Below are 25,564 nucleotides of genomic sequence, written 5' to 3' on the forward strand. Positions count from 1 at the left end.
GTACAAAGGCCCTGTGCTATGCATTATCTACAAGATGTATTTCTATTACTTGTCTAGAGTACGCAAGCATGTGACCTCCACCATCAAGAAGCACTATGACTTATAAGTTCCTCTCCAAGTAGCAGACCATATTGATTTGATAATATCACTGGTTCTTCATTGGCACGAAGTCAGAGAACTTCCAACACAACAGTTTTGAACAAAAGGCTACAGTGTCTAGCAGGATTGGGCTGTAGTCTTTGAAGCACCGTGAACAAATGAAATTCCAGAGGAGCAATGTTTCCTCATGAATGACTCCTTGAAGATCTGCAGGTTCAATCAACTCTGTGGGAGAGGGAATTCTACCTGTCTGGCTCTTACTATTAAAAGTTAAATGATTCCAAATGCTGGAAATAAAAACAAAAAAAAAAATCACTTGAACTATTCTTTAGAAATGAAGAATAGCTTTCGACCTGATGCATTACGTGCTGATCTCTTTCCACAAATGCTCTTTTACCTTCCCTGAGCTACTGCTTTGATTGTGACCTCCTCCAGTACAAATAATTTTTTGAACCCAAGTAAAATTTGAGCGATAAAATCAGAGTTGTACTTCACAGAAATGGGCATTTGGCACATTGTCTGCATACTGACCATTTTGTCCATCTGCACTGATCTCTTCTGTCCACACCAGGTCCATATTCTCCTCTGTGCCTTTCCAAATCCTTTCAAATCTCCTTAAAACCTCCTTCCTCTCACCTTAAATCTATGCCTTCTGGGGTTTGTTTAACCACAGCTCAATTATCCCGCATTCAATCATATGGCTGCCCAAATGTTCTTGGCAATCTCTCTGCTGTATGACCCTTTGTCTTTTTATGAATAGTGTTTGACAGATGGCAGAAAGCCAAAGTTATTCTTACAACACACATTTAACACATATATTGGGCATATAATATATTGGTTATGTTATTACACCAATAAATCAGAGGCTTGGAAATAATGATCCAAGGACATGAGTTCAAATAACATCACCAGTGACTAGTTAATTAAATAGTCTGGAGTAAAAATCTGACACTACATTGCCCTCTCTGATCTCTTCCAGGACACATGGCTGATGTTCACACAGTCACACCAGATGTCACCACCTGCCTCTAGATTTGGAGATCAAACAAGCTGGTAACTATTAAAGACATCTAAATATATATTTAAAAAAAAAATAAACTACAATCTTTCACCTCCTTTCTTGAATTTAGGGTCCCTGTTTAAATAAGTTGACTCTCCAATGCTAAGCCAAATCTGACTGGCATGGGATCAGGAGGGTAGATTCACAGGGAATTTTCCAAATCTCTCGGTTCTGCTGGAGGAGCAAGAGCCGTTCTGCTGTAGAGTGAAGTAACAGATGGGCTGGCATCTGTCACCCAGCTTACGTCAAAATGTAGATGTGGAATTGGGGAGTTGGGGGGGTGTTTGTTGTGATGGGAGTGAGGAAGGTCCTCAGCAACAACCCTGCCTCCCATGAACTTGTATGATGCACATCAATGACAGAGAATTTCATCTGCTGATTACCACCTACTGCATACCCTCAGGTGATGACATAGCACGCCCTCATGTTAAAAATTGCTTTGGAAGATTAATGAATGGAAGCAAGATCCCAGAGAAAGGCAATAACCTTCAAATATCTCTGAGTAACTCCAAGATTAAGTGAGCTGGCAAAGCCCTGAAGGTCACAATGAATCTTCAGTCAATTCCGTTCAGTCCATGTATCAAAAAATGGTTGCGAACACAAGATATACCAAAGGCTACAGAATACATAAACGTCCTGACTGTATAACTCTAGATTCATGCTCCACAAAGAGCTGCCTCTTAAGTCATGAACAAAACTGATATCAACATGAGAAAATACTGGGAGGATAGAGTGCATTCACAAGGTGCAGGACAAACCTAATATGAAAGGCACACTGCAACCAGTCTGCACTAAATCCATAGAGAAATGATGTAAAATGCTACAAATCCTATTGTGTAGCATTAATGAACTAAAAGTGAGATGATTTCTTAAAGCTGAGGTTTATTTCATTTCAATGAATCTGAAATCATTTGATTGAGGGCCATAGAAAAGATAATCTACCATAATTTTTTTTATGGTGTAGGAGAATCTGCAACTGGAGGGCACAGATTTAAGTTGAAAAGAGAAAGATGTAAAAGGAAGCTGAGGGACACCTTTTTAATGCATAGGATAATACATGGAACTATCTGCCAGATGAAGTGGTGAATGCAGTTCCAACCACACTCAAGATAATTGGCAATGCCGTTCAAAGAAGCCCACTTAAATTACACGTTATGGACCACCCTAAACATTCTTACTTTTACAATTTCTGGACTCTTATGGGTGCCATATACATTATATAATTTCCAAGATATACATCAAGAACTTGAATAAATGCTATCTCACGAATGACCATGAGCAGGTGTACAGGAAAGTCTTTGAGTCAACAAACTCTCCTGACTTAGCAATAGATCATCAGACTGTCATCGAAGTTATGTTAAAAGACTCCAGTGAATCAGAAATGTTAACATAACTTGCTCACATGCTTCAGACTTGATGGAAATTTACACAAAATAAAAATTGATAAAATTATGAGAGATGTAGATTGGGTAGACATGCAGAATCTTTGTCCCAGGGTAAAGAGGTATTAGATGACATGCATTTAAGGTAAAGGGAGATGGAGTTTAAAGGAGATGTGCAGGGCAAATTATTTTTTACCCCACAGGGTGGGCTGTCAGGTGCAGTGGAGGAATTCGACATGTTAGGTCGACATGAGGACGAGGAAGTGTTGAAGAGACTTCTAGGTAGAGTCATGAATATGCAAGGAATAGAGTGGCATGGATTTCATTCTTTGCACTTTTTTTAATCATAATACACAAATCTTGGAATAATTTTGGTTCTGTCCATGGTTCTAATGACCCTGTGCCTCACCTTCATCGATTTTATGCATTCAGGTATAATATAAATTAATATGAAATCTTTTGATGTTCAAAAACTGGTGTTTCCCCACCAACCCCCCCGTTAGTAAATTCCTCCAAAGGGATACAAAACAAAAGGAGAATTTGTAGAGCTGCAGCATTTCCCAATATGTGTTTCTTTGTGACAAGAATATGCAAAGTAATATTGTTCTTCACTCGCACGTGTTCAAGCAAACAAAAATAGAAATTGGTCTGGGTCCCATGCTTCTCCCCTGCCCTTTCTTCCCTCCTCAGGTGCCTACCTGCTTTTCGCTCACACCTTGAAGAGCTGTTCAGGCGGGTTGCAACCTCCTTTGAAGAAGACCGCAGAGCCCACCTCACTGACAAAAGACAAAGGAGGAAAAACCCAACAGCCAACCCCAACCCACCAATTTTCCCTTGCAACCGCTGCAACCGTGCCTGCCTGTCCCGCATCAGACTTGTCAGTCACCGACGTGCCTGCAGCAGACGTGGACATACACCTCCATAAATCTTCGTCCGCGAAGCCAAGCCAAAGAAAGACGTGCTTACCTCCTGTGGACGCTGCGTAACCTGATGAGTTTCTCCAGCATTTCTGTGTGTTTACTGCAATCACAGCATCTGCAGACTTTCATGTTTCACCACAGAAATAGATATTATCATCTTGGATAATGAAGCTAGCACCAAATGGATTCTCAAGTTAATTATCCAGGTAATCATGTATCAGTAACCTTGATGTACAATTAGCATGTATTTTTTACACTATTGGGAGTCAAGGATAAAGCATTTTAGCACATACATCTAATTAATGATGGTAGTATCAAATAAGTGAAGTGTATACAGTCCAAATGGAAACTGGTTCTCTAACAGATTGTATATAATATTCTTGGAATGAGATTAGAATCATAAAAAATAATTTATGTATTTTTGCAGTTTGTTAATGCTAATACATTTCAATGGAAGATTAATGGGGAAAAGTCATGTTGCGTAATGTTACAAATAATTGTGACAATGTGTTCCAATGTAATTTCTCTGCATACTATTTAATTAGTTTATTATAAATTAGCTAACAATTTCAATAAAACCATCCACAGAGGAATGCCTAATGTATACTTCGCATGTTCATTAACGATACCTAATTAATAATACAGTTTGCTTATCTATGCCACCTTAATGACAGGATGTGCATCAGCAGATAGGATTCTATTTGCATATCTGTGGAAGCACTGCTTCTGGAGGTTGTGCTGCAACTATCGATTTAAAGAGCTGTACTCAAACACACTGAGTGGACTTTTCCAACACCGTCATAGCTTCCGCATATTTGTTTCCACAGCTTTTGAAACATTGGTTTGATGCTCTGGGCATTTTGATGCATCCATTTCTTTCAAGGGATCGGAGCTGAATTTGAATACTTCGCCTTCAGAAGAAATTCAACTCAAACATGCAAAAAGGAGATATACAAGAATCTCCCACATATATTTGTTAGTATTCTGTCACCTCATAACCCATCCCTGATACCCTTCACCTTTTTTATGCATGCTATTGCTGATTCTCACTTTAGTCTCAACAAGGTGTCACAACTAGAAATGTCAACTGTCCATTCTTCTCCATGAAGGCTACCTAACATACAGAATTGCTCCAAATTCTCATGGCTTGATCATACTCGTGAAACTTCCTTGTTTGGTATGAAAATGTTTAAAACAGTGCAGTTACGGTATCAGTGAGCCATTCATGTTTCCTCAACATATATTAGACTGCAGCAGTGGCCAAAACGGAACACACATTGAACTTAGCTTTATGGGCAGGTTCCACTATGATGACATAAAATATGAATGTCTGCAGATGCTGTGATTGGGTTAGAAATACAAACATGCTGGAGTAACTCAGTTGGTCTTGCATCATCCAAAGGAAGTAAAGATATATAACTAACCAGGGAGGAGAAACAAAGATGCGTCTGGCGATGCACTCACATATAAGCAGGCAGAAATGGCGGAGGATGATATGTTGGATGCGGAAGCCGGTGGGGTCGTTGGTGAGGACAAGTGAAATCCTGTTCTTGTTGCCTGTGGGGGTGGGGGGGGCAGAGGGGGTCAGGACAGATGTGTGGGTAATGGAGGATATGCGGATGAGGGCTGAGTTGATGTGGTTGAGGGGAAGTCAGGTTTTTTTAAAGAAGGAAGATATCTCCAATGATCTAGCATAGGACCATATGCATGGAGATGGGGAAAATTGAGAGAAAGGAATGGGGACAGGTTATGAAGAGGTGCCTGTGGGACTTGATGGTGTATAGAAGATGTCTTGAGATTTTGACTCCCGAGAAGAAGATAGAGAGATTGAGAAAAGGGGAGTGTTACTAGAGATGGACCAAGTGAATTTGAGGTAGGGGTGGAAGTTGGTAGCAAAGTTGATAAAGTCGAAGACCTCATCATGGGTGCATAAGGCAGCACCAAAGTTGTCGTCGATGTAGCATTGGAAAAGTTGAGGAGCCTTGCCTGTGTAGGCTTGTAGCATGGATTGCTCCACGTAGCCAACAAAAAAGGCAGGTATAGCTGGAGCCCATGCGAATACCCAAGGCTACCACTTTAACTTGGAGAATGTGGGATGAGTCAAAGGAGAAACTGATTGAACTGCTAAGTCCTGAAGCACAATGCTGCTAGACTATAATAGTAGTGACCAAACCAACAAGTGGCTTTTGATCTTGTCCTCATCAACCTGTTTGTTCCAGGTACATCCATCCATGATGTCATTGGTAGAGATAATCACTGCACAGTATTAAGTTCTAGCTTCATACTGAGAATGTCTTTCATTGGGTTGTCTAACCTCTGATTATTCTGAAAGCAATAAGATTAAAATCAGAATTGGCAGCTCAAGACAGGCCATCTATGAAGTGCAATGGGCCATTACCAACAGTAGAAGTGTGTGTGTGTGTGTGTGTGTGTGTGTGTGTGTGTGTGTGTGTGTGTGTGTGTGTGTGTGTGTGTGTGTGTGTGTGTGTGTGTGTGTATGTGTTTTTAAACCCCTGGTATCCAGCACATATGGAGATTGATAGATGATGGATAAGTGTATTTTCTGATTGCTTGAAACTTACAATGCCAAATATTTCTGTGTTAAGAATAAACAGTTTTAAAGACAAAAATACTATACTGCTCTACTGTACTAACACTGAAAAAAACTTCACTTGCATGCACATATATACCTTGAAGTATTTTAGTTTATTTTCAGTCACATTTGTTAAAACGTTTAAGCATTGCTACATCTGCAGGTTTCTCCCCTTCCATGGAGGTGCCAGAAAAATGAGCAATAAAAATATTGATAATCAACCCCACCCCCCCCCCATCACCCATCTCTGCTCCCCCCCCCTCAAGTTTACAGATAAAACGTTTGACCGGGATCACTCTTACAAAGCAGGGATAAGAAGACACTTTAGGAGAGTTATCCCAACAATGAACAGTGTCAACTTGTTCTTCATCCCGGGTGACAAGCAAAGCAAGGCACTCCATTGGCTGAATATTTTCTCCCATCTTCTCCAAAGGTTTGTGTTACTTCAGAGAACATTTACAATTTTAAACCTACATATGTTTACCTATTATTTTATTATTATTTATTTTAATTTTCTTATTTCTTTTCCTCAATTGCTTGAGCCTGCTGGTTTCTTAAATTCCAGATACCAGGAGTTTTACGATATTATTAAATGACAGGCTGGTGTCCTATGGCAGGTGCTTACATCAAGCCACACAATTCAGGAGAACTATGGAATTTTCTTAGTTTCCCTGAATGACTACACTTCCAAAAAAACTCAAGCTCAGCATAAACCAGGACAATGAAACCACACATTGGTGCCCCTCCACTATACATTCAATCCCTTCTCCATCAGAGAGCAGTGGCTACAGTATGCACCATCTTCAAAATTCACTGCTGTATCACAGACTGAATACTTCAACAATATCAGTCCATGAGTTATTCCATATTTGTACTTCATTTGTTCAAATGATAATAAATTATTTCCCAAAAAACAATTTTCTATTCTTTTAATTCCTTTTCTCTCCCATTCTCTAAAGGAAAGGTTATCTATTGTGAAAGGGATTAGTTGAGTTTGCGTCAATAATAATTTTGGTAGTTGGTGATTTGTTTTTTTCCTTTCTACGTGAATCTTCTTCCAAATGTTGAGCAGATGGTGTAGTACTGGTGAACTTCTATATTGTATCAGTTTTTCATCCCACTTATAAAGTACAAGTTCTGGTACCTTCTCCCCTATTTTATTTAGCTCTGTCTTGGTCCAATCTGGTTTTTCCCTTGTTTGATAAAAATCTGATAAGTATCTTAATTGTGCTGCTCTATAATAATTCTTAAAGTTTGGTAGCTGCAAACCACCTTGTTTGTACCATTCTGTTAATTTATCTAGCACTATCCTCGGTTTTCCCCCCTTTCATAATAATTTCCTTATTATTCTCTTTAGTTCATTGAAAAATTTCTCTGTTAAGGGAATTGGTAACGATTGAAATAGGTATTGTATCCTTGGGAAGATATTCATTTTAATGCAATTTACCCTTCCTATCAGAGTTAGTGGTAAATCTTTCCAATGTTCTAAGTCATCTTGTAATTTCTTCATTAATGGCTGATAATTTAATTTGTATAGATGGCCTAGGTTATTATCTTATCTAATACCTAGGTATCGGATTGCGTGTTTTTACCAGTTAAATGGTGATTCTTTTCTAAACTCTGTGCAATCTGCATTATTCATTAGCATCACTTCACTTTTATTTGCATTGATTTTGTACCCTGATACTTCTCCATATTCCTTCAATTTCTTATATAATTCTTTTATTGATAATTCTGGTTCTGTTAAGTATACTATGATGTCATCTGCAAATAAACTGATTTCATTATTTCAACAAATTTGGGAACCGTACATGGAACACAACAGAGAGGGCCTACCGCGGACCTCCATCCCCTAAAATGATAGAATGAGAAGACAAAATGAACTGACCCAGGGTGTAAATGTAGATGACACAATTTTCATGTTTATTTTCATTGTGTGATGACATTATTTAATGGGTTTACTGTATTGTATATGTTGAACGTTTAATGGGTTTGGAGGGGAGTGGGAGGGAGGGAGGGAAGGGAGGGGGTAAAAAGGGGAGAAAATGACACTGTGTATATTCAAGAGGGAAATGTTTGTGTGTATTTTGATTAATATGGTTAATAGTGAGAAAAATATTTTAAAAAAAACAGTACCAGTCAAGCCCAAGAGCTTTATGTAAAGGAAGATAAGAGCATAAAAACACAACCAGCTGCATGTCATCCTCTAACACGTTCACCATTCTGACTTGGAAATTTATCATTGATTCTTTATTATCTCAAGGTCTCAAACAGTGAAGGAGGCACTTTGTCATCATCTTCTCTAGGTCATGAAGTGATTGATAATTGTCAGTATCTGCCAGATATTAAAATGTGAAAAATGCAAACACAAAACATTCACCGTCTACTGTTTCTGCAGCTAACTGTTGGATTGTTAGCAACCACACAAAGATTGTGGGTAAAGACAGTGACCTTGATGCTGTCTTTCTCATGTTCCTTCACTCTAAGAAACCTAGAGGCTTTGATTCAACTTGAATTGGTGGGTAACACCTTCACTGATTAATCATTAAACTGTTAAACAATTCCTCTCCTTCAAATGCCATGAATATTTGCAACACAAGGTGGTTTATGTAGCCTTTACTTTTTTTTCAGGTATTGCACTGAGCAAGGTCTCACCCAGGTTTCAATCTTCATCTCAATTCAATACACTTTGCTTCCCTCTGTTCATTGCTCTTCTCTCAAACGTTATTCATTTTACCAATCACTCAAGTAGAGATATGGGTCAGTAAATCTGAAGATGATATGAAAGTTGGAGGTGTTGTGGATAGTGATGAAGGCTGTCCTAGGTTACAACAGGATGCAAGGTTGGGCAGAAAAATGGCAGATGGAATTCCATCCGGATAAGTGTGAGGTGATGCATTTTGGTAGTCAAACTTGAAGATAGAGTGCATAGTTAATGGTAGGATAGTTAACATTGTTAAAGAACAGAGGGACCTTGGGATCCAAATCCATAGATCTCTCAAGGTCACCGCACAGGTTAGTTGGACAGTTAAGGAGGCCTGTGGTCTGCTGACCTTCATTGTTTGGGAATTGAGTTGAGTAGTTTTAAAGTAATGTTGCAGCTCTATCAATCTCTGATGAGACCATACTTAGCATATCATGTTCAGTTCTGGTCACCTCATTACTGGAAAAATGGGAAGCTATGGAGAGGGTGCAGAGAATATTTAGCAGGATGTTGTCTGATTGCAAAATATTTCTAATGAGGCAATGTACAAGGCTGCAATGTTCTATGTTTTCTAGGTAAACCCCAAATCCCTGTTACACCTAGCCCTTCAACTTCATCATTCTCATCACCTTAAAACATCATATTAATTTTGATTGCACCCTTGCACATATTCTACCAACGTCCCTACCTCAGCCTCAACAACCTATCCTCAAAATTCCAATCACTATACTTTCACATCTAACCACTGAAACCAAGCATCTATCCTCATATGAAGCTGTATGACTAAATTTTGGTAATGCAATTCTTTGAAACTTTAATTCAAGTTAAAAATGTGTTGTGATACAAGTTGTTGCTGGAGTTTATTTAGTATCTTTCACCAATATAACTCAAAACACTGACACATATACTAGGGTAAATGCAACAGGAATATTAAGATAAAATATAGGGGAAATTTTCCACTGAAATAATCATGGTGCACATTGAGAACTTAGATCAAGAAAATGCATGTGAGTTGTTATCCATTAAAATGAAATACAATAGATCCTCTCATATTTTTCATCCTGGTAAATTGAATTTGGCTTTATTTAGTGAAAACGTCAACCTCCATGGTCATTCATATAAACAAAGTTGATGGCATGTTAATGGTTTAGTCCTCCTGACTTCCCTAGTAGCTATTTTCTACGATAGTTGAGACGGATGTCAAAATGTACGCATATGTCCTAATGAGCTCTGTTTAAAATAAATTTTTAAAAAAGCAAAATCAGAAATCAATCTTACTCACCACTTCTTCATGCTTGCAATTCCTAACATTTATTCCATTTATCTAATGGAGCAGAGGAAGCAGGAGAACATTTTAAAAAAAATTGATTAGAAAATGGAATTTTACTGGAATGGTAAGAAGTTAATGTAAATTATTTTATTAAAAATGACAACAAACTCACCTGAAGGATAGCATCTCCAATAAACAGTAAACCTGATAGATCAGCTTTGCAAATAGTGCAAGAGAAAAGAAATAATATGTCAAGTATCTTCCAATTGCCAAATAATATTAAAACAATAGAAAATAAATGAGCTGAATGTGTCATACCTCTTTGCTCTTTGGAGATTTTTGATATTATGACTGGAATATTGTGTTCTGCTCCACCCTGTAGATATAGAATTATAAGATAGCATGACATATAGGAAAACCTGTTTCTTTCAATAAGCTGGACATTTTTATGGGTGATTAGTTTGAATCATTGAAAACTATTCCAAATAAATGCAGTGACATTTAATAGCAACAGAAGAGAACAAAGTGAAATGTCATGGGGTTTATTCAGTGAGTCTTTTAATTCATTAATATTCGGTGCAGCTGGGACAGCAAGTATTTATTGCCCATCCCTAAACACCTTCCTTAGCTATTGCAGCCTTTGTAGTGAAAGTTAACCCATTGTGCAGTTAGATTGGAAGCTTCATGACTTTTAACCAATAACATATTCCTAGTGTGCTCCAGTTTCCCACACACATACTGGGGTTGTAGGCACTGTGGTTGAAGTAAAACACAAAACGCTGGAGAAGCTCAGCTGGTCAAACAGTGACCTTTATGTAGCAAAGGTAAAGATACATAAACATTTTGGTTTGAGCCCTTCATCAAGGGAGGGGTTGTATATTAATTGGGGTATTTGGGTAACATGGGCCAGAAGGGCCTTTTACCGTGCTGTATGTCTACATTTAAAATTTAAAATGTAAAATCCTCGTTTGGGGGATTAGAGGTGGAGAGGATGAGCGGATGTGGGTTCTTGGGGGTCGCTGACTCGGAGGATCTTTCCTGGAGCCGGGACACCAATGGCATCATGAAGAAAGCCTCTGCTTCCTCAGGAGTTTGCGGAGGAGCTAGTGGAGTTGTTCAAGTGAACCGGTACGGACTTGAAGGGCCGACATGGCCTGTTTCCGTGCTGATAACGGTTATATGGTTTGTGCAGATAGAGTACATAGAATTGTAAATTTAGAAGGCAATCTTCTTTCCTGGATTGCTGCCTAATTCTGCAACTCCACTAGTTAATGGTTACGAGTCCAAACAAGAGTATTCTTTCTAAAATCTATTTCAAATTTTGACTGCCTAAGTCTTTGGTTCATCTCACAATAAAAACAGCAAAAGTATTTTCTGATCATGTCTACCATTCACTAACAACACAGACTTGTAATTTTAAGAAATATTGTCCCACTGAGTGCCTGAATAAGTTTTTCCCATAGACTTGCAAGGGTTTTAGCACTTAATTATTGTTGTTGGCTTGCCTTGATGTCTTCTTGGCACCAACTGGCCTTCCTCCAGACTGAATAACAATATGCATGTGGTTCATGTAGTAACTCAGAGATTATTACTTCTGGTTTTCAATTTAGCCATTAGCTGCTCAAGTTCTTCAACAGAACCTCTTTCACAGTTCTACCTACATTAATAATGCCCACGTAGATCACAAAAACTGTATCAACCCACTCAAAATTCCTCTGCAGGTCAGATGATATGTCCTGAAACCACACATCAGGCAGGCAACTATGCCTCAATGACTCTCGATCCTCATTACAGAGAATAGTGTCTATTCTCCTGACTATACTATCCCCTATTACCGCTCTGTTTCTCTTTTCTCTCCCCCTCTTGAGAGGATCCCTGAACCATAGTGCTATGGTCAGCTGACTCATCCCTCCTGGAGCCCCCACTCTTTTCCAACAGGAAAGAAGACTCTCCAACCTGTTGGATGAGCTCAAGGGCTGAGGCTCCTCCAGCACTGCCTTATGCATCCCCTACTGGCCTCGCCCTCTCAGCTCTGACCACAGACCAAATGTGAAGCAGTTAATCAAATGGGAGTGACCACCCTCTAAAACACAGTGTTCAACTACCTCTCCCCCTCCCTGATGTGCCGCAAAGTTTGAAGGTATAAGCCGGAGTTCCACGAGCGACCAACACTTACTGCCAATGTGGTCACATCTTTCACATCATGCGGCTAGAGCATATCACTTGGTCCTGCATCCTTACTTTATTTAATGAGTTGCAGTTTGGTGCTTTTATTTAATTACTGCCAGTAACCTCATTCAGTTTCAAGTACATGCCCACTCATCAATTGGTCTGTTTGAGTGGTTTAAAGAGGAAGGTTAAAGGAATTAACTGGTTCCCACAGAAGCCTCTGGAGCCAAAGCCTTTAAATCCCATTCTTACACTGGGGCACTCTTACAAAAGCTGTACCACTTGAGCTTCCCTTCGTTTTATTAGCTGCTGGGTCACCTCATCTTGTTTAAAATATGGGGCACCATTTGTATATCATTCTTCAATCAGTCAGGTTTAACCTCAGTTCTGAAACATTTGCAACTGACTGAGCCTCATAGATATTAAATAATTTGACCCACATTTGATAAAGAGCAAAGTGTACATTAGTATGACTGAAATTTCCATTGCAAATGTCAAACAATGGGCATTAATCTAGGAAGCAGCTCTGTGAGATTAGAATAAATGTGCATTTTCACCATGTAGGTCACTGTGAAAGAAATCTTTCTAATGTAAAGTTATTATGCAGGAATAGCTGTCAGAGCCCTTTATGTCTCATTGTGAGCTTTCACGGTTTTATCTGTTGAAATTTAAGTAGGTAATTTGGTAATTTGCCAGAAAGAGCAGCCTCAAATTTGTTAGTTGTTCAAAAACATTGACATGCCATTTTGAAAATTTGGCATCAATACAGAGAGCCTAAAACTATTGTACAACTACCACAGTAATATGAGATGACTAAAATCAGATAAAGTACAACTCCGATTATCCAAAATGGTTGGGACTGGACTGATTTTGGGTAACTTGATTTAAAAACACCTCAGTAGCAACAGCAAATCACTTGTATTGATGGTAAAACAACAACAAACGAGAAAGGAAGACTTTATAAGCATTAAAATAATGTTTCTCACCAAAACAAAATACTGGCCACTGCCAATCCCCGACATGTCTCCAATGCCATCGCCAATCACCGAGACCTCCCAACCACCACCACCACCAATCCCAGACATGGCCCCACCACTGCCGCCAATCCCCAGGCCAATGGAACACTTATTGATGAGTGGACTAATTCCAGCAGGGAATGTTCCAACTTTGTGTCCTAATTCGATATTGGAGCCCGACACAGGCCCAGTCTTCACCTGCACAATGTCCGCCTCCCAACCACCACCGCCAATCACCGACACCTCCCCATCGAGGTCCTGTTCATGCCTGGGAGCCTGAGCGTGGGCATAGCTTGGGGTGGAGGGGAGAAGCAGGGGTGCGACTGTTCCCCCGCTATTTCAGGCTCATGGTCCTCCCGCACCGCATATTTTTGAAATGTGAGACCAGAGCATCTGCTGCAGTTTCTGTGGCCTCAAAGTATCACCAGAGCTCTCAACACCTGACTCAGAACTCCTCTCTCAGTCTACTGCAGATGCACACCAGACGGGAGTTGGGAGCTCCGGTGTAGGCTGAGGGGAGGGTTTGGACTTGGAGTTGACCGTCGGCAGCTCCAGTGACCAGAGCTCCCGAGTCCTGAATCTGAATCCCCCCTCAGCCTACTACTGCACATGCACACTGGACTCCCTAGTGTGCATGGTAATAAGTCAAGGGAGGGTTCGGAGTTGGCTTCAGAAGTTCCAGTGTGCTAAGGAAGGAGGGAGGGAAGGGGAAGGAAGAGGAGAGGAAGGAGGGAGGGAGGGAGGGAAGGGGTGGGAAAGCCAAAGTTCTGCTCATGCCCAAGAGGCCACTTTCCTTATTGATACCACGACAAGGAATTCTTCTGACACTTGCACCTGGGAGACAGTGGCATGCAGTTTGAGAGGGAGAGTAGGAGAGAAAATTCAATAGGGGAAGATAAAGAAGAAATGGGCAAGGGAGGGAGTTACCTGAAACAAGGACAATCGTCATTCTAATTTCACGTCAGGTAAACTTTTTTCAACCTGTGTGGTCAGTTCGGCTCTGAAAAAAATTTCAGAAAATGAGGATTTTTGATTGTTTCAGATATCCTAATTTATCCAAAAATTTCAGAGGTGAACAGACATCACTCCTGCGTCCAAAAAAATGTTGGGTGAATGAGGATTTTGGATAATCCAATTTTGGATCATCGGAGTTGTACTGTTCCAACAGATGATGTAACAGAAAATACATGGGATAAAATAGACAGCACTCAAAGCTGATGTTCCCTGAATTGTAATGTCTTGTAATTGCTAATTATGCTGTAGAATTGATCAGTGCTTTTTCAATGTGCCATGATTTTGGACGTGTCTGGAGCCACTTAAAACAAGACTGCACCTTGCAACATGGTGGTTGTGGGTACAACAACCACTTACTCAAGCAGGAAAGGCTCAACATTGGAGCACCATTTTCTGTGGCTGTTTTGAAAGTATTCAAGAAGGTGAAAATGGGAGATGTCCTCTATTGAACAGAAACCAGTATGATCTTCACTACTGAGGCAGCAGGAGGAAATGAATTCATGAACCTAAGCACCATTGATCTGAGTGAAATGCTGCAGAAAATTCAATGACTTCAAATTGGTAGTCAGTTTCAATTTACAAATGCTACACAAGATCTCCTGTACTCCTAACCTCAAATAATGCTGTCCATCATTCACTTTCCAATAATCTATATTTATCAAGCACATATTACTTATATATTTCAAACTCTTCCAGTCCCTCAGGCTCACATTTCAGAGCCTCCATGCATTGACTGCTATTTAACCATGATAGGTGGTTCACTCAAACATGTTGACACACTTCTCTCTCTCTATGGCAAGGCAGGAGGTACATTAGCAACATCAATGGTCATTTAGGTTCAGAATTAGAATCAGAATCAAAATTTAGTGTCCTGAACATGTGTCATGCAATTCATTGCTTTGTAGCAGCAATATTGTGCATTACTGATGCAAAAATTGCAATAAAGTACAATCCATAAATACATGATTGAAAGAAATAAATGCATTAGTGCAAAGGAAGAGAAAAAAAGAGGCTGTGTTCATTGTCCATTCTGAAATCTAATGGTGGAGTGGAAGAAGCTGTTTTTGTACTGTTGGCTGTTCATCTTCAGGCTCCTGTACCTCCTTCCTGATGATAGCAGTGAGATGGGTGGTATGGTAACTGCAACACTAGCACATAGCCAGCAAATACGGGTTCCAGTTTGGCCCTGTCTGTAAGGAGTTTGTAAGTTCTCCCCACATCTGCATGGATTTCCTCTGGGTGCTCTGGTTTCTACATGTTCTTCAAAAAATATAGGGGTTGTAGGTTAATAGGCTGTATTTGGGCAGCATGAATTTGTGGGCCAGAAGGGTCTATCACCATCCTGTACAGTGCCCTCCATAATGTTTGGGACAAGGACACTTTTTCCTTTCACTTTTCCCTGTACTCCACAGTTTTAAATTTGTAATCAAACAATTCACAGATAATGAATGTGCACATACCAGATTTTATTTGCATGTATTTTGGTTTGACAATGTTGAAATTACAGCACTTTTTATACATAGTCCCCTCATTTCTGAGCAGTGTAATGTTTGGGACATTATGTCACAGGTGTTTATGAGTACTCAGGTATGCAGTTATAAGAAAGCTAGACTTGCTTCTAAGCTTTTGATTATCTTTGGAGTCTGCAGTTACTATTTTTCAACATGAGGACAAGAATTAAAATTGTATTTTTTTTAAATTAGGAATACAGCACAGTATCATCAAGGGTTCTTGATGATAGACAATTCTTTCTTGAGACACCACCTCTTGTAGATGTCCTTAATGTAATGAAGACTAATGCCTATGATGGCGCTGGCTGAGTTCACAACTTTCTGTAGCCTTATCCTGTCCTGTGCATTGGCATCTCCATACCAGACAGTGATGCAACCCAGTCAGAATGTTCTCCATAAACTTGTAGAAATTTGCAATAGTCTTTGGTGATATACCAAATCTTCTCAAACTCCTAACAAAGTATAGGCAGATTAACCTTCTTTATGATTGCATCGATATGAAGACCCTAGGATAGATCTTCAGAGATGTTGACACCCAAGAATTTAAAGTTCTTTTATCCTTTCCATTATTGAACCCTTGATGAGGACTGGTTTGTCTTCTCCTGGTTTCTCCTTCCTGAAGTACACAATCAGTTCCTTAGTTTTATTAACATAAATGCAAAGTTGTTGCTGTGACACCCTCAAATAGCTGATCTATTTCACTCCTGTATGCTTCTTCATTGTCAAGTGAGGATCTAACAATGACTATGATATCATTGGCAAATTTATAGATGGCATTTGAATTGTGCTTAGCCCCGCCGTCACGGGTGTAGACAGAGAAGAGCAGTGGGCTAGCCCCGCCGTCACGGGTGTAGACAGAGAAGAGCAGTGGGCTAGCCATGCCGTCACGGGTGTAGACAGCGAAGGGCAGTGGGCTAGCCACGCCGTCACGGGTGTAGACAGAGAAGAGCAGTGGGCTAGCCACGCCGTCACGGGTGTAGACAGAGAAGAGCAGTGGGCTAGCCACACCGTCACAGGTGTAGACAGAGAAGAGCAGTGGGCTAGCCACGCTGTCACGGGTGTAGACAGAGATGAGCAGTGGGCTAGTCACATCGTCACGGGTGTAGACAAAGAGCAGTGGGCTAGCCACGCCGTCACGGGTGTAGACAGAGAAGAGCAGTGGGCTAGCCACGCTGTCACGGGTGTAGACAGAGAAGAGCAGTGGGCTAGGCACGCATCCTTGAGATGCACCTGTGTTGATTTTCGGTGAGGAGAAGTAGCTACCAATCCACACTGACTGTGGTGTTCTGATGATGAATTCAAGGATTCAGCTGCAGAGGGTGATGCAAAGGCCCAGGTTTTAAAGCTTTCTGACCAGTACTGAGGGGATGATGGTGTTGAAACCTGAGCTGTAATCAATAAAAAGAAGCCTGATGTTGTTCAGGTGATCCAGGGCTGAGTGGAGAACCAATGAGAATATATTTGCTGCGGAGTGATTGTGGGGATGGATGAATTGCAGTGGGTGCAGGTATTTTCTTAGGTATGAATTAATTCTAGTCTTGACCAACCTCTTAAAATATTTCATTACAGTCAATATGAGTTCTACTGGACCAATAGATATTGAGGCAGCTCATTCTACTCTTCTCGGGCACCCATATGAATGATGCCCTTTAGAAGCAGGTGGGAACCTCTGACTGCAGTAATGAGACATCTAAAATATCTGTGAACATTCCAGTTGGCACAGATTTTCAGTACCCTGCCAGGTACACCATTAGGGCCTGACACCTTATGAGGGTTCAATCTCTTAAAAGATGTTCTGATGCTGGTCTCAGAGACAGATACCCCATAATCACCAGCTTCAACAGAAATTCTCATCGATATTATTCAATTCTCCTTTTCAAAGCAAGCATAAAAATGTTCAGCTCAACAGGGAGTGAAGTAACACAGCAATTTATGATGTTAGACTTCCTCTTGTCGGATGTAATGGCCTGCAAGCCCTGTAATAACTGGCAAGTATTTGTTTACCTATCATTGGTGCTGGTGACATCCAATATTCCAGAGCTATGACTCAACTGTGGCCATTAAGCTTAGTGAATGGGGTGATAGTCTCATATCTCCAGTTTTCCATTACAACTGAACTGGACAAACACCTTGATAAACAAGCTGATGAAGGTATAAATGCAAATCTCTTGCTTCCACCCATACCAGTATCCTTGCATATCTTTAACCAAATATTTATGTGTCCTTTAACCCAGCAAGTCCATGCCAATCTTCAAGCATTCATTTTCTCTAATACTATATACCATTTACTCTAATCCCTGTTAATTTTTCCAAAATTAACTTCGTCAAATTCTAGCACATGAGAGTGTTTTCAGTGACTAATTAACCTCCCAACCCCTTCATACTTGTGATATGGGAAGAAACAAAACACCAAGGTGAAATTTACATGATAACAGGGAGAATATTCAAATTTCACACAGGCAGCAGTGGAGATATGGATTGGACCGGAGTGGCTGGAAGTTCGAGGTAGCCACTCTCCTACTTGTGTCACTCTCTTTTTTCCCCAGCTGACAGAACAATGACGAACACTTAGAAGGCATTGACGTATTATCTCTGGATTCACTCCACCTAATCTCTCACATAATGGGACATGATTTGAACATGGATGTGGAATCTGTATGTAAGAAGTCATTGGGCACAATGGCCTTCAGGCAGGCATGGAAAAGGGTAGCACCTGCCATATGTTTGTAAAATGATATAACACACACATTCTGCTGCAAGTATCTTTAAGGAGGACTTTAAATGGCTTGCCTAAAGGAGACTGAGAGGAATCCACAATTTAATACATGGGCATTTACAGCCATGCAGTTCTTTGGAACTTTAACCATGCCAGGATGGTGGTGGTGCAGTAGTGGCTGCAGCTGCTTCTCCAGATCTGATGCTACCGTACCGGTTAAGTAAGGTGCCATGCAACTATTCTTAATTGAAGAACATTGGACAGTAGAGGGCTGTTGAGCTGTGGAAATGTGAGAACCTCAAAGTAAGGTACCTTCAGAAGAAAGCTGCAGGGCTGCACGACTTGGTCTGCTGTGGTGATCAGGTCTCTGTTGTGGGGACAAGGCCTCCAGACTTCAAAGTTGCTTGCTGCCAGTGGCCAAGGAGGAGATGCTGTGGTGGGTTTTGCTGAGGTGAGCCAGAGGGGGTTGCATTGTGGGCCTGGCTGGGAGGACCTGAAGGTCACTGTGTTCTATGGTGGAAGTATCAGGGAGCCCGGAATGGCCGTGTCAAGTGCCTGCCCCGGAGGTTCTGGAAGCTGTGCTGTCTTGGAAAATGGTGCCCTGCAGTGGATGGTGGGGTCAGCGAGGAGGCCCGTATGGACTTGTGAACTTTGAGGCGATTCTTCACTTCAAGCTATTAGACTTTTTAAAATCTAAGACTACAAAAATGTAACTGGTCTCCGCTGTGAATTCAGTCTAGTTTTTCAACTTTTACTGTATTGTTTGCACTGTTTTTTTTTTAAATTCACTATGTTGCTCTGTGTAGGTGTGTTTCAGACTTGTAGTTTTTTTTTCTGTTGTTTTGTCTGGTGTAGGAATGGCATAGTCTTGTGTTGTCTATGTTATTTTTATGTTATTTCATGATGTGTAGGTAGCATTGTAGTTTGGAGGAATGTTACCTTGTTTTCTACTGTTTTACAGTCTGGTCTTAAATGACAATAAAGGAATCGTATCGTGTTACATTGGATCAGGAGAACTTACTTTTTACTAACGTACACAGATTGTATTTTTCACAAACAATTAATTTCATTATATGCTGATTATGAAATTCTGATTTTAATCAAATTAAAAATTAAATAATCAGGCCACAGTTATTACTCTCACTTCAAGATATCACATGCAGAAATCAGTTATTCAGCATTCACATTGACAGCTAATGTTACTACTTTAAGTCTCAAAATGACATAATACTATCAAAGTTGTCAGATTTGAAACACATGTTTTCATATTCCTTATTCCTCTGGAGCGTAGAAGATTGAGGGGAGACTTGATAGAGGTGTTTAAGATTTTAAAAGGGACAGACAGAGTAAACGTGGATAGGCTTTTTCAATTAAGAGTGGGGGAGATTCAAACTAGAGGGCATGGTTTAAGATTGAAGAGGGAAAATTATAAGGGGAACATGAGGGGAAATTTCTTTACACAAAGGGTGGTAGGGATGTGGAATGAACTTCCGGCAGACGTTGTCGAGGCGGGATCATTGGTTACATTTAAGGATAGACTGGATAGTTACATGGAGAGGAGAGGACTGGAGGGGTATGGACCGGGTGCTGGTCAGTGGGACTAGGAGAGTGGGAATTTGTACAGCATGGACTAGTAGGGCCAAACTAGCCTGTTCTGTGCTGTAAGTGGTTATATGGTTATAATACAAAATGATTCCTTGCTTGCAAAATTTAGCTGATATCAATGAATCCACTAAATATTATTGTAAAACATTCTACCCTGCTGTTTGACATGGTTAACACAAACGACCATAGGTGTAAACTTTAGGCTGGAGATCATAGCACATTACAGATGTGGCACACTATATAAACCAATTCAACAATTTAAACCTTCCCTATCTCTCAGCCATAACTCTCTATTTTATTGCATCCAGGACTTAGATATGTCTTCTCATGTACATTCTGCTCACAGATGTGATTATTGTTCGTGTTATTTGTGAACTCTCTCACAACACATTGTTTATTTCATAATAGGTCCTAAATTAAATACAATAACAGTTGATTTAAGACCCAAATACAACTTATTTTCAGATGTGTTGCAAACTGCAGAATCAAAGAAAATGAGATAGGTTTGTGACTATTTCCTCATTTTATATTGGTACTTTTTTTTTGCCAACATTGTCAACTGGGAGTAAATATATCCAGTCATTTTTTTCAATCAATAGGAATTACATTTTTATTGGGTAGAAGTGCAAAATAGGAGATGATGTTTTTTTAAGCTTTTGAGCTATTTTCTTTTTCCAATAGTCACAAAGATGGGCAGCTGATTTTCCTCTTGCCCGTTTGTGCTATTGCCATAGATAGATTTTCTTTTTTAGAAGAATAATTTGAAGATATTTCAAAACCCTTTTGTCACTTGATGTACCTGTATGTGCTTCCATCACTGTTTCCCCAGGTCTTTTATTGTTATTATACAAAACAGTATACACTAATGGCTGTAAATGAGGTACAAGATTATTATTTTTAAAATATCCTTTTCTGATCCCAAAATAGCCATCAGATATTTCAGTATAAAATGGCGAATGCCAGATGGTTTTATCTGATCTTTACAGAAGATGAAGGCTAATTTAGTCATGTGCAATTCCTTACATCTGTTTCAAGCTGCATTAAACATCACAAGCAGACAGAACTCTCCAAGGTCTTAAAAATCTTCCACATCTTGAATTTCTGCCAATCTATTCACTTGGTTTTCAATAACTAAATATATCATTCAAATTCAAAGAATATACTTTTTAACATGGCATAAAATCTACTACTATTACACATTTGAAAAATTGTTCAGCAAGCTCATTCAGAAACATTTGAACTTAAAGGATCCAAACTTTAGATCATCTATCTGTTTTCAGAGCCAAATGTGACAGCTACTTTTAGATCTACTCTGTGATGTTTCTTTTTTTGCAATAAAGAAACATGATCTTTTAGAACAACTATACTTCATTACTAAAGAACTCACTCATGACCGTGTGAAGGCATCCATCTTGAATCCAACTGAAGCTGCAAGCAACTAGTCTCTGACTCCCTCTAGTGGTCAGGAGCACCTTACCACTACATTCCCTTTCCTTGAGATGATTCATGCAACATGACACACTAATACAGTATTCATTTCAATTGAAAGTTCAGCACAAACGTAAACACAAAATCAGGAGAACAAACTTTTAAGTGTGCAGTTCCTTTTCATTTAGAGATTCAGTCAGGTGCTTTGGTAACATGTGTGGATCTTCTTAATGCAGGTGCTTGTGTGGCTCTGCTGCTCCACTACTGTCTAGCACTGGTGATGTTTCCTCTGTTGCTGTGCAGGCTGGACTTTCTGCATTCGTCTATTCCTGCAGTGACTCTTGTATTTTTTTAGCAGGCTCTTTTGATTCCTTCTGAATATTTGACCCTCCTCTGTTCTGACCATGTAGGATCTTGGATTTACTTCCTCCAGAAGAGTAGCCTTTTAGTCCCAAAAGTTGGAATCTCTGAGTCTCACTAGGTCATATTGTGCCAGTGACTCTAAACTTCTTACTGACTTGCCATTGTTTTTTTTTCCTCCAGTGCAGACACTTGTTTCCATTTGACATCTTCAAGATATCTGTTCTTATTTGGGCTTGCAGAGTAGGGAAGTGTGGTGTGTGGTCTATATCCCATCAGAAGCCCAGTGGGTGACATGCCATGTTCAAGTGGCAAAATTCTGTACTTCAGTAGAGCTAGAATTCTAGAATTCTCTACAGCTGTAGCATGGTCCATTGTCACTGTAGAAATTTGAGGAATTACATGTCTTGCAAATATCAATTTCACATATTTGATTATGGAAGCAGCAGACATATTAGAAAGAAACCCTCTGGACAGTTTGATAGATAGTCAATAACCAGCAACTAATTCTTTCCATCCATGTGGAGCAGATAAGTCCCAACTTTCTGCCATGGATATGCTGGTACATCAGTTATTATCATGGGTTCCTTTGTGTGCTTTATGTGAGGTTTCAAACAGGTCTCACAGCTGGAAACCATCCTGTCAATGTCAGCATTTATCCCTGGCCAATAAACAGCAGATCTGGTCCTCCTCTTGATTTTTCCATTCCAAGGTGCCCCTTGTGCACTCTTTTCAGCATCTCTTGTTGCAATGATTGAGGAATGACAACGCTGTTCTGTCTGAGCAGAAGCCCATTAACAATACTCAGCTCCGATGGCTGATATTCACCTCTACACCATCCTTCATTCAGATTCTTGATGAACTTCTGTAGAACTGTTTCCTTTTCAGTTTCAGCTGTGATCTGCTTGGATATCATGTCAGACATAGGAAGAGGTTCAGTGATCAGGTTCACATGGAGATTCACATCGGTCTCTGTGGAACTCCCATTGTGTGTTTCATTTTGCGTAATTCCCCTGGATAACACATCAGCTAATAAATGAGGTTTCCCTGGTGCATGCACCCTCTTGACTAAGCTTAAGTTTTCACAGGTTTTGTCCATCTGGAACTACTGTGAATCTGACGTTACATGTACCTTGAGTTTACATGTACCTTTCATATCAATTCTCTGTCCATTGAAGCCTTTGAGGTGTACAGGATTTGTACGGGTGTATGGCTTTATCTTCATTGCCCTGATGTCATGCTCACAGATCAAGTTGACCTTTGCCCCTCTGTCCAGCTTGAAAGGAATATTTGTCCCATTTGTATGCAATGACACAGTCTACTCATCACGCTTGGCTGTTCAGTGTGTGTTGGTCTATAATCTTCCTGCACTACCATGCCCACGAAAAGTGTATCATTAAGAGGAGTTTCTTCTATAGTGTCCACAATTTTGTTTATATTTTGTTTCCCTTTGATTCTGCTCTTTGCACTTATAGGCGAGGCATTTTTTTGGCGCATGTTAAGTACAACATCATTTACAATTGAATGTCTCTTCTTTTTGTTCCCTATGCCTCTTTTTTTTTTGTTTATGTGTTTGGACACACTGTGGCTACAAATATGCCTTCATTTTCATTGGCATTTGCAGTCTCACTCAATTTTTTTTGAGTGCTGTAAAGCTAATCAAAGCTCTCTCACTACAGCTGTATGTATAAGCGAAACATGTACCTCTCCACCGTTTCATTTTTCTTTGGTGAACAGTGTTCATCAAAGGTCTCGATAATCTTATTGAACTTGCCCTGATCTTCTGCCTCGGCAAAAAAAATCATGTATTAATAACCTCTGTTGCTTGAGGTCCGACCATGGTAAGTAGCAGTGCAATCTTATGTGCACTAGGTTTGCTATTGATCCACTGGCTTGCAGGTACAGTGCAATTCTGATTAGTCAAAACTGGATTCTCCAAAATCCCATTTATCCAAATTTTTTTAAAAATTGGATTCATCTTGGTGATTGGTGGTGTCCAGCATTTTATGTGAGAATTAAATGTTATTTTAATTCTTAAAATCCCTTCTCTTTGCTATTGTTGTTTAAACATTGATATGTGATTTGCAACTATTTTTTTTAATGTTCAGTTTTCCAAAAGAAATAACATTTATCTGACATAGGCCCAGACTCAACCAGTTTAGATAATTGGTGTTGTGCTGTACCACATGAATCTTTGTTTGAACAACCTCCACTCATGGTCAACATGTCCAGTCCAATTTACTGCATCACAAATCTTTACACTCTCCATATCTCTGCTACTAACAATGGATACACACTCTGCAGACTCCTGTTGTTTCTTCCATTTCTGGTAGCATGCACACTGAACACTTATGGTACCATGTGATCTTTTGTTTATTGTAATAAATAAACTAGTTATTTTAAAACAACTATACTTTATTAGTTAAAGAAATCACTCATGACTGTGTAGAGGCATCCATATTGAATACAACTGAAGCTGCAACCAACTGGTCTCTGACTCCATCTAGTGGTTAGGAGGATCACTAGCACTCTATCATTACATGCTCCTTCTTGAAGTGGAACCAATAAGTATATGATAGAACATATTGTCAGTTTCAATCCAAAGGGATTTTCGCTATCTCATTTGCTGAGCCATAGAAGTGAGGTGCAATGGTGGAGTACATAATTAGTACAGCAAAAAGTATCCCTGTAGAATGGAAAAGAATACCTCAGCTTTCAAAATAATACAAATAATTGGCAAAAGGTCCTCAAGTCATTTAGGGCATTTGGTTCAATTTCTCAATGGTAGGTTCAATTGGCAGAGAAAATAGCTGTAGATGCAACCATAGTAATTGATACCCGAATCTCTCAAAGTTGTTTAGAATCCAGATTTCCATTATTAAAAGAGTTAAAATTTTAAGTAGGAATTGGCTTTGAATTACCCAACTGGGTTATATTTGGATGTAGCTTCCTTTTCTAGGAAAGAATTTCATTTTGAATTCCAATGCTTTCAGGGTTGACCAAGGAGATGACCCAAGATGTTCTATGGAGTACACTATATGTTGGTAAAATTCTGCTTGTTCCTTGAATGACAAACAGAGGGAGGCCTTTATGTGAAGAAAATCAAATTTTATCTGGACAAACTGATTTAAACACCAATATTGACAAACTTACTCTGGATATCAATTAAAACTGTTTCTCAAATATTTAACAATTATTTTTAAAAGATACCTTTATACTTAGCCCAAATCCACCAATGGTCTGTCTTCTAATTGTAACAGTTCTTTCCTAAAAAATGATACCAAGAGTTAAGATCAGTAATTACATAAATCAATGCAAAACCTAAACAATTCACACATCATATAAAAAGGGAATGTTTAGCAGACAATATACATGTTTTCTCACAATTAATAACAAGAATCTTTAGTGTTATTTTATGTCTGCAGTGGCGATTAATTTTATTCATTCTCAGTGAGCCTCTCAGTCAATGACGGAAATCTCCCTCATTAGGGGTTTTAGACTGCAGGCATGCAATGGCACAATCAAGGAATTTTGCTACTAAATAGACAGTTGAAAAAAGGAATGTGCAGGAATTTTGAGTCAATTCTTGCACCACGATTTTATCCTGCAGGACCCCTACAACATTGTGGAGGGAGCCTGCCATGTAAATCGTACCAGAAAAATTAATTGACTGGCATCCACTCTACTGCATGTCCAACCACCAGCACTGTTGCACTC

At 39.6% G+C, this 25,564-nt stretch overlaps 1 protein-coding gene across 1 annotated transcript in view; it reads right to left on the reverse strand.

Annotated features, from left to right (window-relative positions):
• sntg1 (syntrophin, gamma 1) overlaps window positions 1-25,564 on the reverse strand; it is a 149,912-nt gene that overhangs the window by 107,898 nt on the left and 16,450 nt on the right. Inside the window, exons 3-6 of the mRNA XM_069915697.1 lie at window positions 25,058-25,114; window positions 10,347-10,404; window positions 10,201-10,244; window positions 10,041-10,082 (exon numbers count right to left, since the gene is read on the reverse strand). Coding sequence (XP_069771798.1) covers window positions 10,041-10,082; window positions 10,201-10,244; window positions 10,347-10,404; window positions 25,058-25,114 — 201 coding nt within the window. The remainder of the gene's footprint in view (window positions 1-10,040; window positions 10,083-10,200; window positions 10,245-10,346; window positions 10,405-25,057; window positions 25,115-25,564) is intronic.

Source organism: Narcine bancroftii, chromosome 2 (genome assembly GCF_036971445.1).
Source record: "Narcine bancroftii isolate sNarBan1 chromosome 2, sNarBan1.hap1, whole genome shotgun sequence".
Taxonomy (NCBI): domain Eukaryota; kingdom Metazoa; phylum Chordata; class Chondrichthyes; order Torpediniformes; family Narcinidae; genus Narcine; species Narcine bancroftii.